The sequence below is a fragment of the Stigmatopora nigra genome, chromosome 2 (assembly GCF_051989575.1).
Source record: "Stigmatopora nigra isolate UIUO_SnigA chromosome 2, RoL_Snig_1.1, whole genome shotgun sequence".
Lineage (NCBI taxonomy): Eukaryota > Metazoa > Chordata > Actinopteri > Syngnathiformes > Syngnathidae > Stigmatopora > Stigmatopora nigra.
Window position 1 is genome coordinate 16,412,638 of NC_135509.1, and position 19,576 is coordinate 16,432,213.

The 19,576-nt window shown below is 39.6% G+C and overlaps 2 protein-coding genes across 2 annotated transcripts; one reads left to right on the top strand and one right to left on the bottom strand.

Moving 5' to 3' along the window:
* The first annotated feature begins 1,498 nt into the window (after positions 1–1,498).
* Positions 1,499–3,103, top strand: rag2 (recombination activating gene 2). Its single transcript, XM_077710512.1, has one exon. It carries the CDS (start codon positions 1,499–1,501, stop codon positions 3,101–3,103), a length of 1,605 nt encoding a protein of 534 aa, XP_077566638.1.
* Positions 3,104–5,947: 2,844 nt separating this feature from the next.
* On the bottom strand, positions 5,948–10,015 carry rag1 (recombination activating 1). Its single transcript, XM_077710482.1, has 3 exons — positions 9,675–10,015; positions 8,442–9,574; positions 5,948–7,680 (listed from the first exon to the last, which is right to left on the bottom strand). The coding sequence occupies exons 1-3, from the start codon at positions 10,013–10,015 to the stop codon at positions 5,948–5,950; spliced, it is 3,207 nt and encodes a 1,068-aa protein (XP_077566608.1).
* Between the last annotated feature and the right edge of the window lie 9,561 nt (positions 10,016–19,576).

A 19,576-nucleotide genomic window follows, 5' to 3' on the forward strand; every position in this document is an offset into this window, starting at 1 on the left:
GCGTGGATTTTCTATGGGGACTACGGTTTCCTCCCACATGCCAAAAACATGCATGGTAGGCTGGTCGAACAATGTAAATATCCCCTAAGCATGAGTGTGAGCATCAATGGTTGACTGTCCCCCCGCCTGGTGCCCGTAGTTAGCTGGGAAGGCTCCAGCACCCCCGCGACCCCTGTGAGGATAAGCAGTTTCGAAAATGAATGAATGAAATGGAAGGAACTAATATTCAATGGCATTTAATCCTAAACTCGGCAGCACTGCTGCAAGAGGAGGACAATAATTCTCCTGTCATCATACATTGCTCTTTCTAATCTAGGCCATTTTTCTGCTGTATAGAGATTTCTTATTGCTTATGATTTGTTGTGTTAATCAGCACGGTTAATTATTTAGCTGTTGCCTAATTAGAGTGTTTTTGTATGACACAATTAATTCATTAGCTCCCTTGTGCAATGTAAAGGAAGTCAAACACTAAAAAATGAACAACCACCATGCAAACAGAGCACTTTTTCAGCATTTTTAACCATCTGATGGCACAAAGACTACGAAACAAAGTCTACTGCTGCTGCTTTTCTTAGCTTCTTAGGTGTATTTGATCTGCAGCTATACCTCTGATGTGACATGCAAAACGCGTTCAGGCAGCGCCGCCAATGAGCAGCAGTCACACACAGTTAACCTCAAGATCTAGAAGTGTTTGTGAGTCAACGAAGCTTTACAAACTCACTGCCAGTGTCTGCTTTTGTCAAAGATAGACGATATAAAGAGTGATTAGGTTTAGCCTAGTAATATTAAACTTCTCAGTAAAGTGAACTCAAGCACAAAATCCTCGCTCTGGCTCCAAGGTAAGCATGTTAAAATTGATTTAGCATAATTGGAAGTTATGGGGGGGACAGTTATGCATGGTTATTTTAGCTATTTGAGTATGTAAGTATATATTCATTATTAGAATGAGTAACTTTAATTAATAAACTGGAGTTTGGTTTTTATTGTGTAATTTGTTTAATTGTGCAATTGTGTTGTTTGTAGAGTGTTGAAACAGATTAGGATTGAATTACTTGTTGCTCCTGGACCACATTGAATGCAGCCAATTTATAACAAAAATAGGACAAGTATGTAAATAAAGAATTTAATGTAAGACTTGATAGCCTTTAAAAATGATGCATGATGGGATTGATGGGGTAATAAAGTCACTCATCCAATATCAATTATGATTATTCTAGTAATCATCGTTTAGATTATGTTTTAATGGCAGCATCTGTAAACTCATTAATCCCACTTTATACAGTCTGTATTTATTTTTGGAATGTTTTGCTCTTGATAGGTAGTAGGACTGTGTTTGGTTGCAATTAAAATGTTAATTTAACATCCAGGGTTTAGTTTTTATTACATTATAAAAAGAAAGCAGGCAATCAACTGGAAAAACTAACTGAAAAATCGTGAAAACAAACAACATCTGTCTGTGTGTCCATGTGTTGTTTTGAAGGACACACCTGCAACCAGGATGAAACTGCAACCAGTAAATCCAATCAACTGTGAAGGCCTTCTGCAACCTGGTTGTTCGTTTCTACACCTTGATGGTGAAGTTCTACTCTTTGGCCAAAAAGGATGGCCCAAGCGCTCCTGTCCAACGGGAGTATTTGTCATCCGCTTGAAACGTGGTGAGCTCAGGTTGAGAGGAATATGTTTCTCCAATGACTCCCAATACCTTCCTCCATTACGCTGCCCTGCCATTTGCCGGCTCGATCCACATGATGGACTTGGGGAGAGTTATCTCATCCATGGCGGCCGTACACCCAATAACGATATCTCATCAAGTCTTTATGCACTTAGCATGGAAAGTTGCGGCTGCAATCGCAAGCTGATCTTGCGTTGTAAAGAGATAGAACTGGTAGGAGAGGTGCCAGGTGCTAGATATGGCCACACGGTCAGTGTAGTTCAAAGCAGAGGAAAGACAGCATTTGTAGCTTTTGGTGGAAGGTCATACATTCCTGAAAAAGAGAGGATCTCTGAGAAATGGAACAGCGTCATTGATTGTCCTCCTCAGGTGTTCTTGTTTGACCTGCAATTTAGTTGTTGCTCTGCTTACACATTTCCAGAGCTCAGTGATGGGCAGGCTTTCCACGTGGCCCTTGCGAGAGAAGACCGGGTCTACATTCTTGGGGGTCACTCATTAAAATCTGACAGGAGGCCACCTCGGCTCTTTAATCTACACGTCCAGCTTTTGCAAGGTTCTCCGTCAGTCTCCTGCGAACTACTCGACTTTGGGTTTTCCATTTCAAGTCCTATAATCACTCGCATTGGCCCCTCTCATAAATATATTATTTTAGGAGGATATCAGTCTAACTCTCAGAAAAGAATGGAGTGCAGCACTATCATTCTAGATGAGAAGGGGATTCATATTGAACCTCTCGAACCACCAAAATGGAACCCAGATATTGTTCACAGTGAAACTTGGTATGGTGGGGCTACAGGAGAACAAAGCATGTTACTAGCTGTACCAACTGAAGGCAGATCATGTCAAAAAAGTACATATTACTTTTATCAAGTGGACATCCAGAAAGAGCTCGAAACCTCTGAAGAGACGCAAAACCAGCAAAATTTGAGCCAGGAAATGACAGATGAGGACAATTCCACTCCTCTGGAAGATTCAGAGGAGCTTTATTTTTGTCGCGAGCCTCAAGAGCTGGTTGACAGTAGTGAGGGGGAGGATAATACCTACAATGAGAAAGATGAGGAGGATGAGTCACAATCAGGCTACTGGATCAAATGTTGTCAAGGTTGTCACCTTAATCTCAATACATGGGAGCCATTTTACTCAACTGAACTCCGTCGCCCAGCCATGATCTTCTGCTCTAAGGCTCAAGCAGGACACTGGGTCCATGCCCAATGCATGGAGCTTTCTGAGACACAGCTTCTCGATCTCTCACAAGGAAACAAAAAATACTTCTGTCTCAAACACACGGGTCTCCCAAAACAGGACGTGACCCCACCTCGACAGGTCATCCCCCGTAAACATACTCCTTTAAAAGTTAAACGAAGGAAATTGCATACAACCCTTAAGGTGTCCAAAGCCCAAAAATGTGTTTTTAGAAAACTTTTTGATTGACAGGTTTAGGATGTGATGGTCTTAGTGTTATATGTTTATTTATTCTTTGTGTGAAATGACGATAGGTTCCAAGCAAAGAACAAAAAAGTGAAATAGTCAAATAACTTCCTTGTGAGTGTTTAGTTTAAGAACTGTAAGTGAAATTTCCTAAATTCCTGTATATTTCATTATATGCTGTTGAGAACAAAAATTGCAATCATGAAACTGACTGATGATGCGTTGTGTTGTACTTGAAAATAAATGCATGCTTATACAATGCAAATTTTCCTAATCAGAAATGGGAATTGCCGATTGCAATAATAAGAAATATAATTTCAAATGCATTCAATAAAAGGAAGAAAGAATGACTGAGATCACTTTTAATTTCTGTTTATGTTTCACAATCATATAATTTAATTGCAGTAATTGTAATGTAATTCAAAAAAAGTTTTATAAGGTACCTCAATTTAAAGTTGATAATGTAATAAGTTTATGAATAAAAAAAAATAGCTATGTTCAACTGTTGTTGTCTAACGTAATGTCCGATCTGAAAATAAATTTTGTGCAGAAGTGGAATAAGAAAATGAGAAAATCTGAAGAAGGAATGTCTGGGAATCATCCATCATTGATTTTCTTGCAAACACAATTTATTTATGGAAATAAACAAGTACAAGACAAGCCATCATAAAATTCATTCTGGACGATGATGTCTGTCAAACACTGTGACAACTGCTCTTGTATATTGTTGCACTTATCAAATAAAATTACCTCGTCGGACACCCATATGTCTGAGGCAGGAAATGACAATGTAATCAATCAATGTAACAACTAATATTGCCAATTAACTAGATTCATACAGTATGCTTCTGTCCCTTCTAAATATGTAACTCTTTTGATGAAGAAATGGCAAAAGGGGGAAAACTACTGCAGTTTTATACCAAGCTAAAGAAAAATCCCCCCTCGAGAGTGCTGGATGGCTTCAAACTGGCTTTTCATGATTTATGAAAAAGGCCAGTATATGCTTTATTTTATGTGAAGATGTCAAAAGAGCATGATGTATCATTTAATGTGCACAAAATAAAAGAGATAAAAAGCAGTTCTAAGTGGCTTGGCATACTATATATATTCCACCCCAAGGGATGCTACGATAAAGCAATAAATTAATCATTTGCAGAGGGCACTCATGAAACAAATAACATTAAAGTCTCCGTGATTGCATTTTTCTCCATTGAAAATGACATCAAAATATCATGGGTAACAAATATGTTCATCCTCTCACATTTTCCCAACCAAGACTTATTACATTTTCATCTGCTTCCATACATATCCACTCATCAAATTCATAAAGATGTCACATCCTTGCAATACAATAAAATAAGTCATGGTTCATGCATTGGAGGGGAAAAACAACTTTCACATCTCTAAATGAGACTGTGATATCAATTAACTGCTCACAGAGTAACCGTCCAAACAGTTAATGAAATTATTATTACCCTGTGAAGCATTAATAAACATCTGAATTGGAAAAGCCTCTCAGTGTTTCCCAACCGTTTTTATCATTTAAAGCAGTGATTTTCAAACTTTTTTGGCCACCGCCCCCTTCACCGCCGGGCCAAAATGCCAACGCCCCCCTCTTTACCCCTTTCCAACGAACGAAGCTTAAATAAATAGAAGACAGGCGCCTCAGATATTATTCGCTAATTTCGTTTCTTTTAATAGACCAATGCGCAGTTCACCTCGAATCATAAAAATTGATAGCTGATGCATTAAGCCGGTCGCTGTGCGCATACGTCTGTGGTTAAGCGTTGCCGGCGCGCTATTGTGTGCTCCTCTGCGGCTGACTGGATGGTGGTGGTTTCCCCAGTCGCCTGCATCGACGATAAACTCGCGACAATTAGTGATATACGGTATATGCGCGCTGCTCGTGAGCGCTCGAGCAGACAACGTTTCTTGTTTCAATAAAGCTTGTTTTTTGTCGACTTTTTATTACAGACAATCAATTTTTCCGGTCTTTCTACAAACACCAACGTCACATTTTACTGTAATTGCTCCATCGCCCCCTTCACTATTTCAACGCCCCCCATTCGCCTGTTTATTCGTCAGCGCCCCCCTGAAAGTTCACACCGCCCCCCGGGGGGCGGTACCGCCCACTTTGAAAACCACTGATTTAAAGGATGTGATAAGTAATGTACCAATTTTATTCTTGTAATTTTATGATGTTTTCTCCTCATATTACGCAAAAATCACTTTTGTGGTTGCACAGACTTGAAACCAAACAACTTTTGGTTTATATTATTCCATAATGTTACATTTTTCTTCCCGGAATATTACAATGTAATATTGGCAGGTCGTTTTCCGTGGCACACCTGACCTTTCAGTGTGCCACGGCACAGTGGGTGGGGAACATTGCTTTATCTAATGCATGAACATGTTTTCTCAATAAGACAACATATAAATAGATGAATCATAACATCATTTTATTCTTAACATGCTTGAATGTTATATCATCTCATCTCATTTTCTGAACCGCATTATTCTCATTAGGCTTGCGGGGGGTGCCGGAGCAAATACCACCAGTCTCCGGGTGAAAGGCGGGGGTCTCCCTGAGGACACCGACAACCATTCACATCCATACCTAGGGGTGATTTACAGTGTCCAATCAGCCTACCATGCATGTTTTTGGAAAACCAGAGTACCTGGCGTAAACCCACGCAGGCCCAGGAGAACATGCAAACCCCACACAGAAAGATATGACCTGGATTTGAACCTAGAACTGTGACGCCGAGGCGCTATTCACTCGTCCCAATGGGCCGCTCGCTTGAATGGTATATCAAATTTGAAAAACAATCAACAGGTAATGACCCCCTAAGAGATAGTATCAATGTCCTGGATTTCGACTGGGTTAATGGTTGCTTGCATTACTTTTGCTGAATCCTTATGCAGCTCCATAAACCTCTGCAAGTACTTTGAAGTGTAGAGCCAATGATGTTTCAAGACATCCTCAAGCTCAAATGCTTTTGACTGACGTGCATTCATTTTACGGAAGCGCCTGAACAGTTTGTTTGCAGACTCGTTTCCCTCACTAGCCCAAGCACCAATAGATCCATCTCTCTCTATTATTTCAGGGACATGAGCCAGGGTTTTGTGCAGGTAATTGGTTATTTTGCCTTTGTACCTGTATTTGAAGGCAGTGGAAATGAGATCAGCAAAACTCTGGGAATTAAAGGTGTAGCGGCAGAGCTGATCAGGGCATTCCTTGTCTGGGCAGGTGGAGCGCCACACAGGCTTCATCTCAAGGTAGAGCTTCATCAGCTCCCTGAGGGCATCTCTCCTCTCCTCTGAGGGAACCAGCCCACACACCACTTGCACAGCCTCAAGGGTCATTAGCTTGCGGGCATAGTTGCCATTCATTCTCATCACTGGTTTGAGCTTCAGCTTCTGCCTCAGCTCTTTATCCAGTGCTGCCCGCCAGCTGCGCCGCTCCTCCCGGCTGGGATTTTCTTTTCGGTACACCTCCCCTATTTCATCCTGGAAAATTTTATAGAACTCAGTGGCATTGCCAATGTCACAGTGTAAAGCATCTAGTGTGGTTTGGGTCTCCATAAAGGGCTTGGCAGAAACCCCTTTGACTCTATCCCGCAGTTCCTCTACAGATTCGGAAAACGGGTTGGTTCGCCAGATCTCATAACGTGCCAGGTTCTCCTTGTGGCTACGTGTGATGGAGTGGAGCACAATATTTTTTGAGGCCTCCGCTCGATTGGAATCACACAGTGTGCAGACATAAGTAGATCCGGACCCTTCCATACCCTCTAATTCACGCACCATCTTTTCATCATATCCTGATCCTCTGAACTGGAAGCGGAAGGATTGAAGAAGCCCAGCTATAGACACTGTAAGACTACTCTCCTTCATTGCATTGCGTTCTGCAACCAAAGGCGCCAAGACAGCTGTGAGTGTCTCGTGGTCTGCTTCATCCACAAACATCAGGCAGAGAGGCCTGCAGGACAATTCGGAGTTTGGCTTTAACTCGGTGAAAATCGTAACCTCCTGCTCATCATCTTTATTAAGCAATAAAGAAATGGACATAACGGTAAAAGAGAAGCGGACTACTTTCTCGGGAACTACTGGTCCTCCTCCATGCTTTTCACTGACATCTCCCATGCCGTCACAGGACTCTTTGATCATAACGCTGAAGCCTTGGGTACAGGCACTGTCTTCCACCCCCTTTTCTCTCAGCCCTTCCACAATATCCTCCTCCAAATCCTTTATTGCTGACACTAGAGCCACATCATACCGGAATCGACGTGTGATTGTGTCAGATTGTGAATCATCCAAAGACGAGGCCCATCCAGAGAGCCCATTGATGATGCCAACATTACAGGATGGAGACACATTCTTGAGAGGTGGTTCCCATTCAAACTGGTGAAATCCAGGCAGAAGCTCTTTCTCTGCAGCTCGAAGAGAATGTAAAGGCTGAAAGATCTGGCGGCCACTGGTGGCTTTGACAGTCCGGTACATTTTGTGATACTGGCTGCAGCTCAGGAAAGTGTTGACCCGAATGGCCAAACACACAGCAGGATGCAACGCATAGCCTCTTCCTGCAGGTAACAACAAATTAAAAAGTTTTACTTAAACATGGGAATAAAAAGCAAATAATATATATAAAAAATGGAAACAACAAAGGAATAGAGAAAATGATACTGAGAGAACTATTCAGCACCAAACTGAGGAAGCTCAACTTTTAAAAAGAGCTTGAGAGAAAACTTTTGCTCATTTATATGTGGTGTCATTCCTACCGTGAGATAGTGAAACCATGAACGTGTCATTGTCTAAAGCACACAAACCCACAGATCAACAATGTAATATTTCCCTATTTGTAAGTGTCAAAATAAGCTGGAGGGTGAAACAGAGAAAGATGAGATGTATTGGCTACAGATGAAAACAGACACCAGCTGGCTTGAATTCCCAAATGGGGACGTTACTGCTGTCTGTGTCATTTGCAGATACAAGAGCTGCTGGTGTTGCTCTGATTCTAACAGGCACTTCACATAAATTGTTATCTCGAATAGGGTATGAAAATGAAAATCTGACAGAGTCGAAAAGATTACTCAATAAAGTTAAAGAAAATCAGGAGTAGACCACAATAGTAAGGTGAAGAGACAAAATGGACAGGTATGAAAAGCTGAGAAAAGTTTCTCTCGCAAACTGTGAACTTTTCAACTCATTATTAATTAAGAGATGAGTGGAGCCCTCAGATGATGGCAGAAATGAGTTATGTCTAATTAATTTGTTTGTGTCTGTCTTTTGGTGCTTTAGGGATGTAACTGATTGAACACGAGACTGATTCATAGTTTCTTACCCTGCATTGTGACTTCCAGCTCATTTGCCATCCGGTGTTCATTCAGAGATCTCAATGCCAGCAGATAAAGTGTCAGACAAACAGACTTTAAGTCTCCACCTTCTTTTTTATCCGCAAACGCCTTCACATAGTTCTTCAGCTCCCTCAGTCGATGCTTCTGGCCGCGCCGTGTGAGTGATAGTAAGTGTTGGCGGGGCCTTCCCCCTTTATTGATTATCAAGTAGTTGTCGAGCAGGGACGATTGCCGTCCTGCACTCTGCTCTTTTACATCGTGACTCATACTATGAACTTTAAATGAGCTTAATTTAACATGCTGACCACAGCCATCTCTTGGGCAGCGCAAGAGCAGAGAATGCAGGACTAACAAGAAAGTTTTGGCAGGAGAAATGAGGTCATTGCTGGAACAGGGTAAGTTGCAGGCAGGGCAGTGAGGCCCTAGAAAGTGGTGGTATTTCATAATGCAGTTATGGCAGAAGAGGTGTCCACAGGGGGCTTGAACTGGGTCTGACAGCAGATGGTCACACACCATGCAAGTGAAAGAAATGAGGAAGTCAACTGGGAAATTCTCAGACACAAGCGTGCTACTCAGGTGTTCTTTTTGACAGTGAGTGATAGTCCTCACCCAATGCTCTCTATTGACACTTGGACTTCTCCATGTCTTAACAACAGGCCCATGAAGGTGGTCATCAAACGCTCTTGGACTTTGACTTTCGCCACTGACAGTATTGGGGTTTTGGTCTAACCTGGTTCTTTTTACTAAACTTTGGTCTCTGGGCATGGGGTTTTTCCTCTTTCTGCCAGTCTTGTGAAACGATTGTTTTATGGGTGAACATAAGGAGCAGAAGGTTGAGTGAGGTTTCCACTCGTGGACTATTGTCCCTGAAAGATTGCAAATACCACCTCCCCGTATGGCAGTCATCCAGCAACGATGGCAAAAGGAAAGCGGGTGGACTGATTCTTTATCTTGTGACACATCCACTTGAAAAACCATACGGATGACTTCTGGCCATTTTGTCGATGTACAACCCATTTTCCGGAGGGTTGTCTTGCTTTCGTTATCCAAAACTGCATGAACATCATGGATTGTGCCAGTAACTTTCCTTAGCTGGATTCCACAAAGCCGGCAGAGACATCTTTGAAGGAAAACAACAATTATTATTATATGTGACAAGGTCAAAGATGGCTACATTTAAACTACTTTCATTTAAAGATGTAGTAATGCTGAATTATCACCTTAGATGATTTATATGTTTGTCAATTTCTGTTATCTTTAAATCCGTATTCTGGTCAGGTGGTTCAACAATGTCCTTATGTTTCACAGCAGGGCAGAATTTCATAGAACTACCTTTATTCCTATTATCCAAGTCATTATCTGGAGCTGAAGATAGGTTTGGGTCAGAGATGCGTGACACGGCTTCCTCCTCAACCTCTGTCTCACCGGACACAGGTACCTTCTCCATGGATTTCACTCTGAACAATTTAAACTTCAACTGAGTGTACTTGGGGAAGGAATGGTGGAGCTCATCCGGTATGGATGATCGAGAGCCATCTGTCTCCAGCAATTCCACTGCCATGATTGGACTTAAGCCTAGAAAAGGAAAATCCAAAAGAAAGAGAATGAGATTGATCTTTGGATCCATTAAAAAGTTGTAAGTGATTAATCTTCACAAAAGTATGAGCGAAAAATGCATGAGACACTGCTGAAAGCTAAATTACAGTCCCATTTCCTTAATCATCCAACATGAGGCCTTTTTAGCTTAGAGGATACTATTTTCATGTGAGTGCTAATAAACGAAATTTAGTCGTGCCCACCAACTTGAATTGCAATGATAATAATTATAAATATGCAGGTTTTTAGGGTACTTTTACAGGTGTTTGAAGATGGTGCACAAATATTAACAAACAAACAAGACAAAAATAAGGTATTAATATAAATGTGAGCAGGATTAGAAATATATATAAATACAGAATTATAAATTGATGTAAGTCTAAGGGGGACATTTTTAACAGTTGTTTTAATGTAAGGTGTGTACAGGTATGGGTGAATATGGGAGTGAGTTCTAAAGGGAAGGGGGCATGTCCTCAGATGATAAACAATTATGGCATTAACTGATCTGAACCCCCAAAAGAGCAAGGGAGAAATACCATATCCATATCTCAGCGCCAATCTTACTGCTCTGGGACCCTTGTGAGACTGTATTTCTTTCACATAGAGAACTTGCCAAATTGCCCCCGTTATACCTGCAAAGCTGTCAATCATTTATATTTGTCATTTTCTGAGCTGAAGAGAGAACCAGAGCCCCGGGAGCCTTAAAGTGGCTTTGTGAAGGCAGTGGGAAAATTGAAGACAGTTAAAGTTATTTCACAATACACTGATATTGAATAGGGTTCATGAGATGGAATGAAAACAATAAGCCATCACACTGAATTGAAGTCATAATGAATTATTTCAAATACAACACTCTTAAATTCAAGAGCCAATAGTTCAGCAAACAAGTACCCTGATATAATTTGTATGGCCAAAGTCAATAATACTAAAAACATGACAGTGTTATCTTTTACTCTGTATGCTCCATAACCACAAAAAGCTTTTGGCCTGATAGTATGAACAGTTTACTGCAATTATGAAGGATTTCTTCTATTTTATAGTCTTACCATATTCTAGAATGCCCAATCTTCCTTTGTCTAAAAATCCTTCAGAGCGCTGCCAGAGGAGCTTTTTCATTGCAGAGGCCTTTACGTAGGTATTTACTTTTCACGCTAAACTCTCTTTTACACAAACAGCTGAGACTGTGTGCATGACTGTCAGCTGGGCGCTTACCTTGTTTTTCGATCTCAGCTGGCGTCATTCCCCTGGGGCTCCTCACTGCATGGGGGCACAAGGGAAACCCTGGAGCTATAGGCTTAAACTCACTGCTGATTGTGTTTGTCTTTCACAGTTTGAGGCATCTGTTACCAGGAGTCAACACTTCGTTTTCTGGAATAGATAGTGTCTCTACTTTTGTGGCTTGTATTTATACCCATTCTTTGTCAGGCTCCCAACAGTCATTTCTTGCCACCTGATGTAAGCAGCTGATTTTTTTGAAAGAAAAAAAAAAAGAGGTCAGAGCCACAGTGGTTCGTTCGCACATGTGCACCGTTGAGATTCTAAACAAACGTCTTTTCTACCCACTAAACAACAGTTCAAATAAATAAAGAAAGAAAAGACAGAAACTTGACCAATCTGCATATGTAAACAAGCAAATGTGTACGTATGAGAAGCTAAGAAAAAGGCAGAAGGTTATGTTATGAGGAAAGGAAAATCGATAACCTCTTTTTTTGTGTCCAGCTATTTGTAATAGTGCAATAAAAAGTGCTCTATTTTTATTCACTTTAACCAAAGAAACAAGTGCTTGGAATTGACTGAATATACATATTGCTCGACTATTACATATCCACACATAACAACAATCTATTTGCTGAATGGGAATAGGTTGAAAGCAACAAATTGAGAAGGGCAACAAAACAAATAGCAGTGACGTTATCCATGAGGTTGCCAGGTAGCTTGTTAAAATAAACCTGAGGCCTCATGTCATTTCAAAATGTCATTTAAATGCCATGTCTGTTTGAAGATGTACATTGTGCAGTCATGTATATGTCATAAAATATGCAGCAAAATGTATTTTTTTGCCATTTACATGTTTGACCTTCAGCGCTCAAATCTCAGTATGAGATATGTGGAGCTTGTATTTTATACTCTCCATACTTGTGTGGGTTTTCTTCAGCTTCCTCCCACATACCAAAAACATGAATACAAGTTCATCACAGATCAAACCTACCCAAAGGTTTGAATGTGAGTCTGAATGGTTGGGTCCTTAGGAGGGATCGGCAAGTATCAGTCACCCCCGCCACCCACCTGATCTTTTTTTTAACAGCAATACAATTTTTGTGCATTTTCAGACCATTTTTATATCATAACACAGGGATGTCCAATTGCCCATTGTTTATTGGCCCAAAGCTAATTTAAAAATAGCATGGAATGTGGCTCATTGCTTGCATTCTATTGCATTGCCAATATTTTAAACTAGATGTAGTAAGTCACTTAAACATTGTCTCTCGAGATAGACATCCAAACCATTTTGACCAGGGGTCAGCACCCCAGGATCACCAGTAAATTGTCCTTAATGGCAACCAATGAGTTATTACACACACTAAACATTTAAAAAAAAACTTTTTTTAACCAATTTCAAACATGTCTTTAAAAAATAAAAGTGAGAGGCCCCACATCCTTTGATTTATCTAAATCCAGCCCTCTGAGAAAAAAGTTTGGAGACCCCTGTCATAAAACCATTCACCACAAGGTCAAATATATTATCTTGTAAGAATAGAAAATGCATACCCAGAACTCTATGCTAAAGAGAAAACGCGGTCAATAATTTGTTTCAGTTAAAATTGGAAGCTACTTATATTATTGGTGCTTATGCGGGAGATATAAGACAGCACTCCGACTGGCGGGGCTTTTGTAGCTCCTGCATTTCATCAAGTCTGACCTCAAATAGTATAAAGTGTCTTTTTTGTCTGATGAACAGGCAATGCCCTTCAGGGACCCTCTAGCGACAGTCAATTTTTCACAAACCATCTTTATGGGATTATTTTGTTGTTGTTTTTTTATTTGTTTTATTATTTTGCTCAGGAATATGGAATTGCTATTAATTTGTTTCATCATCAGTCCTCTTAAGAGTAATTAATCCATAAAAAATAACCTGTGGCGAGTGGTTGGCATGTCGGCCCCACAGCGCTGGATTCCTGGGCTCAAATCCAGGTCGCTTCACCTGTGTGGAGTTTGAATGTTCTCCACAGGCCTGCGTGGGTTTTTAGTGGGGACTTTGGTTTCCTCCCACATTTCAAAAACATACACGGTAGGCTGATTGGAAAATCTAAATTGCCCCTAGGTATGTGTGAGTATGAATGGTTGTCCGTGTCCTTGTGCCCTGCAATCGGCGATCCTTGTGAGGATAAAGCGGTTCACAAAATGAAGGAAAAAGAATAGCTTGGGCTTGAAATCGATTTTGTGGTCCAGTGATGTGTTGTCAGCAAACGATGTGGAGATATTTTTTACAATTTAAAAGGTTAACTTGAGTCAAACTGCGATCGATATCACACAAGGTACTTCATGTATACATCTTTACTCGTACCTTTTTTAACCTGAAAATATTTCAATTAAGAAGCATCTCACTATTGGAGAATTCATGAATAAAGAAGTGGAGCCAAGAGGAATTTGTGTACCCACAGAATGTTTTGTGGCTGTGCTGGGCCAACAGTAATAGTGTGGACCATTAATTTCATTGACCACTAATTGTAATGCTACTAACCAAATAAGTAACAAAAATGCTCATACAATATTATTTTAAGAGTAGGTCATTACTAACATGTTGGTTTAAAAAAATGCACCAACTTGCGCTGCTGCTTAGTTCAGCAGAAAATATGTTTATCTGGAAAATACTACTATTGTGGCAGGGATTTTCGTCACAAGACAGGAAAAATGAACCATTACACCATTGTTTAGTTCTGACTCGGAGATTTCAAATTGTGGTTTGCCCAGCGATGGCTGGAGTAGAATAAGCCCAAGCCATCCGTATCAAAATGCAATTCAAAAGCTTCATAATAGTACTTGTTTTCCGTGCGCTGCCACTTGAGGTGATTTCACTCAAAAGAACAATATATTTTGTAGAGAGGTGGAGTTTGTTGCTGACACACTTTTAAATACACACCAATTTCATATTATGAGTGTCAATTTTGAACCCATTCTATGTCTGTTCATCTCGTTCATCTTCCATACCGCTTATCCTCACGACGATCACGTGGGTTACCAGAGCCTGTCCCAGCTGACGGGCAAAAGGCGGACTACACCCTAGACCCGTCGCCAGTCAGCCGTAAGGTACACAGAGAGACAAACAACCATTCGGACTCACAATCATACCACTACCAGTGGGAATTAAGCCCTTTCCTGCCTGCCTGCACCAAAGTCAAGTGCGTGAAACACGACACATCAGGCAGCACAGCGTATGTGATATATATTGTATATTATTAAAATGACACAGAATGATGGATTCTAACAAGAACTTCCACTACTGTTTATTATGATTTATTAGCTGCCATTGATGGTAATAAAACAGAGAAGAGACTGTCATATTAAATAAGTAGTCACCCCCGAGACCCTGTTTCCTCAACACCTGCTAATGGTCTTGCTGTTGATAATCTCATTGACATTCTGATTTCAAATTGAGATGTGGACTTTTTGTGACAACATTCTGGCATGGAGTTGAAGGAGAGTTTTCAGAGCTATATACTATATATTTTATATATATATATATATATATATATATATATATATATATATATATATATATATATATATATATATATATATATATATATATATATATATATATATATATATATATATATATATATATGTATACGATACTATATATATGTATATATATATATATATATATGTATACGATACTATATATATGTATATATATATATGTATACGATACTATATATATGTATATAAATTATCTTATACAGGGGTCTGTACTTCTTGTGGGTATTTATGGGGCATGAGGTCTACAATCGTGGGCCCAGTCACTGATTGCCCTTTCCAAGATCAGACAAGATGAGGTAGAGTAGTGGTATGGCCATCAGCCACACTTGCCTTGGAACGGTGCACCAGCCAGAATTTGATTCATTATGTATGTGAGGCCGACCGTGCACAAGGTAGACATCTGCCACATGGTAGGGGTGTCCAAATGCCAAACTGTTTACTGTCACTGTGGCTACATTCACACTGTAGGTCAATTTTGTTTTAAGGTTTTATTTCTTTGCCCCAACCAATTTTTGTTTAATTTTTTTAGGAATGTGATAAGATTTTTTTATTCCAATCAAGTCCTCATATTTATGTGGATATACAGACAAATCGTAAATATTCAGTAATGGTGCAATATGAACGTTCACATCATCAAACCTTATAGGTATAAGCTAACAAGTATCCTTATTGTTTGACCCTAAAAAACTGAGACAGGAAGGAATGGCAGGGATCAGGGGGATGAAATTCAATAGAAGGAAGATAATACTGTGATCTTTTATAAAGGAGGTAGAATGGATAACAAGCTTAACTGAGAGTGAGGAACAGGTAAGGGCTTTAGGTTGATTGCAGTCTGTGACAAGGATAGGGGCACAGAGATCAAGCCTTCCAAATACAAATGCAATGCTGTTAAGGCCAGAACTTTTAAATGACAACCTGACAGATGAATAACATTCCATCTTAGAGAAAAATATAAAAAGCAGAAACACCTGTTAATATGTCAGATTATGGTACTATAAAAGAATAGGAACAAAGATTATTTCTCATGCACGTACAAACTAGCAGAAATCATCATACCATCACTTTTATTGCTGCTTTTGGATTCTATAGATACACAGAGAAAGAGTCATATCATGTGCATCAAAACTGTCTGAAACAGTACTGCTCCCTATCTTACAGGAATCAAAATCATACTGCCTTTGACAATTAAATATATTAGCTCACAAACAATTAATAAACTTCATTTGTTAGTTAGTCAGTCAGTTAGTTAGTAAGTGTAGTGCAAATGAACCCATTTTAAAGTTTTTTAGAACATTTGCATAAAATGAGAAAACTCCTTTTTATAAAGCAGTGTTTCTCAATTATTTTCTGCCCGCCCAAAAAAAGAAATTATAAATATTTATTAAATAAGCACACCACTGCTATCCACCAAGTAAATGTGCAATGACACGTTATATTCTAGTCTGGCAAAAAGTATATTTCTTAAGTCAAAAGCTCCCACATATCGCTTTGCGCCCTCCCTAGCATCGCTCCGTGCCCCCCGAGGGGGGACTGCCCCACTATTTGAGAAGCACTGATATAAAGTAAGGGAAGAATGAAAGTCCTCAAATGAGGACAGTGGCTCAAAGCTGTTTGTTAAATTGATTGTATTGTTATTTTATCACTAGGTCACCTTACTTTCTGAAGAATATCATTGCATGGGTGCGTGTGTAGCCACTTCAAAAGTAAATTATCAAGAAAATTTGTTGTGATGACCTTTGACCACTAGGGTCACTACGGGTAATGAGTCGTTTGCTTGTATGGTAAGAAGGCACTGTTTCCATATTCTCAGCAAAAAAAAACAGCCACGCAAGGCTAAATGTTTAATTGCAAGGTTCAGCAACTCTGGCATCCCCTTACTAATTCAGAGTTGAATGCTTCACTGAATCCACGTACTCTACAGCAGTTCTCAAATGTTTTATATCACGCAGCACTTAATAAAAAGGTACTTCACACTCCAAGTGCCATTTGGACCTACATTAAAATACAACCAGAATATTAGATCTAGGACTTCATAAAATGTGTCAGTTTTTAAGATTTATCCTTAAAAAACATATACAATGTTATTCCAAGGGACTGTAATAGTTAACACTACCCTCAATTTATAGGAAAATAAAAGTCATAAAAGATTTTGAGACATAAAAATGACTAAAGGGTTTAAAAAACTATGCTCAGTTTTTTTTAAGCAATTCCTAAAGATTAAACAAAAATGTATTGTCTGAAAAAAGTTAAGTACAACAGAATTTTACTTTGCATGCCACTCCATTTGCTGGTTTTAGTGGCTCATCATGGCCGGTGAAGCTTGGAAGGAGTGCCGAGTTGTATAACAGCATCACTGCGTCTACAAATATCATTTCCATCACAAGCCGCTGACCGCATGACATCAATATGGTCCATATCTCGCTTTCCAAATATTTAATTTTATTGGCAAGCCATTTGGGACACATTGATTTGCTCCAAGTCTTGCATTAAAACATTCCCTGTAGTCGTGGATATATTTTCCTATAGATTGGGCCTATGTACATCTCTGCTTTGGTGTGTAAGTTTGGAAAGAAAGTTAAAGGAAATGTGATTTTATACCATTTGTGAAGCCTTTTAAAAAAATAAGTAAAAACTATCCTTTTCCCAGAGCCTGAATTGCATCCAAAACTGGTAGGAATGAAAGTGAACACACTGTGTAATCATGCTCAGGCTTTTTTGAAAGCAAAATCTACAACTGGGGAGGCAACCCAGATGGATGGTGATCCAGTTGTAGACTACTAAATGAAATTTAACTCTAAGCCAATTTCAAGACCACTAAAAAAGCTTGGGAATCAAGATTAGTGTATTTAATCAAGATAGCAATGCACTCCTTCCGTGAATTCCGTCTCTAATTAAATGGCAATATCCCTAATTGGAGAACAGTCCTCCTGTTGCTAGGGGACTTCCAGTCGAGTAAAATCTCACTTAACTGCATTTGGCGTGTGTTTAACCAAGTCTTCATCCTGTTTTCCAAACTGTCTGATGCAGGTTTACACAGAAGGTCTGTCAGCTGAGGAATAGTAGCTTGCAAACAACCACTTAATATTTCAAATGTTCACTTTCCATCTTTGATGGCAAAATGTAGACTTCAGTATTCAGGTTGTATCTGTAAAATGTATAAATGAGAAGAAGCAACCACTTCAGTAGAATTTTGACTGGTCAGCCTTGTCTCGTCACTACCATGTCAGCCATGCTCCCCCTGTATAATAGGCAAACTGTGCCGCAAGGGAGTTATGCACAAAGAAAATTGATTCTATTATGTGTCAAGGAGTGAAAAATGAACCTTTTATAAAAATATTTGGAGAAAAAAAATTGCCATTCTGCATGGGTATCTTTTTGTCTTCTTAAATTAAAACTCGCTATATAAGAAATGCTGGGACAGCAATGCCCTTTTCTGCATTAGAGCTCATCATGGCTCCGGCAGAGATACAATGAATACATTTACACATGTAGATGCATTGCAAAAGCCCTCAAGGATGTTTCATTAGTGAGTAAATAAAAGTAAGGTAGGTTGTTTATATGCAGAATGCAGTCTGGTTTGATGGAGAGATTACTATTAGTGCTAAAGCCCAAATGGTGCAATATTGTTCATCCAGTCATGGCACTGACAGTATAATCTAGCAGAGAGCCATTATTGAGCTGGCTTGGCCTCTTGGTGGAAACTGTTGACTGTGATGATGACAATAGAGATGGTGTCCACAGGCAGGCCCATTGGTAATTGTTTCAGAAAAGCTTTCTGACTGACTGGTGATCAGCACACCCTGCCGCTCCAGTCACTCAGAAAGAGACTTGAGCTGAACCCAAGCATGGTAAAGAGAGAAAATGGATGGGCAGATAGACATTTGAGAAAAGTAATTAAAGAATGAATCCAAGATTGAATCAATTGCAATTCCTTCATTCATTGTTTGAACCACTTGCCCTTACAAGGGTCATGAAGGGTGTTGGAGCCTATCCCAGCTGACTTTGGGCTGGAGGCGGGGAATCCCTGAATCGGTTTGTAGCTAATCGCAATTGTAAGAATTGTACGATTTTTTTTTTATTTAGTTGTTAGAATTCGGAGAAATTCACTTGGCAAGAATATATTTTCTTCTGTTAAGTGGCAATACTCTTTCAACCTTAAAACTTCTATTATTTGCCCAACAAAACATCTCACCCTTGGTTTTGAATATCCTGCAATGCACTGAATTCACAGTGAAGTACCGATACATTGGCTCAATCCATTTCCAAGGAAGAATGGAAAGACTTTCCACATTTGCAAATCAGTTCAAGTTAACAGATTCTGTATAAGTCTATACACTTTGAATTGCACAGAGAATAAAGAAGGGAGCAAGCATGCTGCCCTATAATAAATTCTTTATTCATACACAGTAGCTTTTTCAGCTTGCTCCCACATGACTGATATGCAGTGATTTTCATCCCTTTCCTTTCAGTGAAAAATCTGCCATGGAGGGAAGAAAGAGAGGTGGGGATTGTTTATTCAGTAAGATAGTATATCATGTTGAAAATTGATTTGAGATGAAGCCTGACCCACTACCAAAAGGTACTTGACATGGGGAGGAACACAGCCACGCCATGTCCGAAATGTATGGAAATTACTACATGTCATGGATTTGATCATAATCTTGACTTGGGTTCCTCCGGGTTTTCTTTTTAACGGGAAAAAAAATCTGAATATCACACCTAAAGGGAAGATTACTTAAGATGCCTCTTTAGATATTTTGTCTGC

Bases quoted from the DNA above. Each gene is read 5' to 3' on its own strand.
- rag2 (XM_077710512.1), top strand. From the start codon at position 1,499: ATGAAACTGCAACCAGTAAATCCAATCAACTGTGAAGGCCTTCTGCAA.
- rag1 (XM_077710482.1), bottom strand. From the start codon at position 10,015: ATGGCAGTGGAATTGCTGGAGACAGATGGCTCTCGATCATCCATACCG. The intron at 9,575-9,674 runs GTGATAATTCAG...TTTCCTTCAAAG, and splicing joins AAACATATAAATCATCTAAG to ATGTCTCTGCCGGCTTTGTG. The intron at 7,681-8,441 runs GTAAGAAACTAT...TGTTACCTGCAG, and splicing joins GCTGGAAGTCACAATGCAGG to GAAGAGGCTATGCGTTGCAT.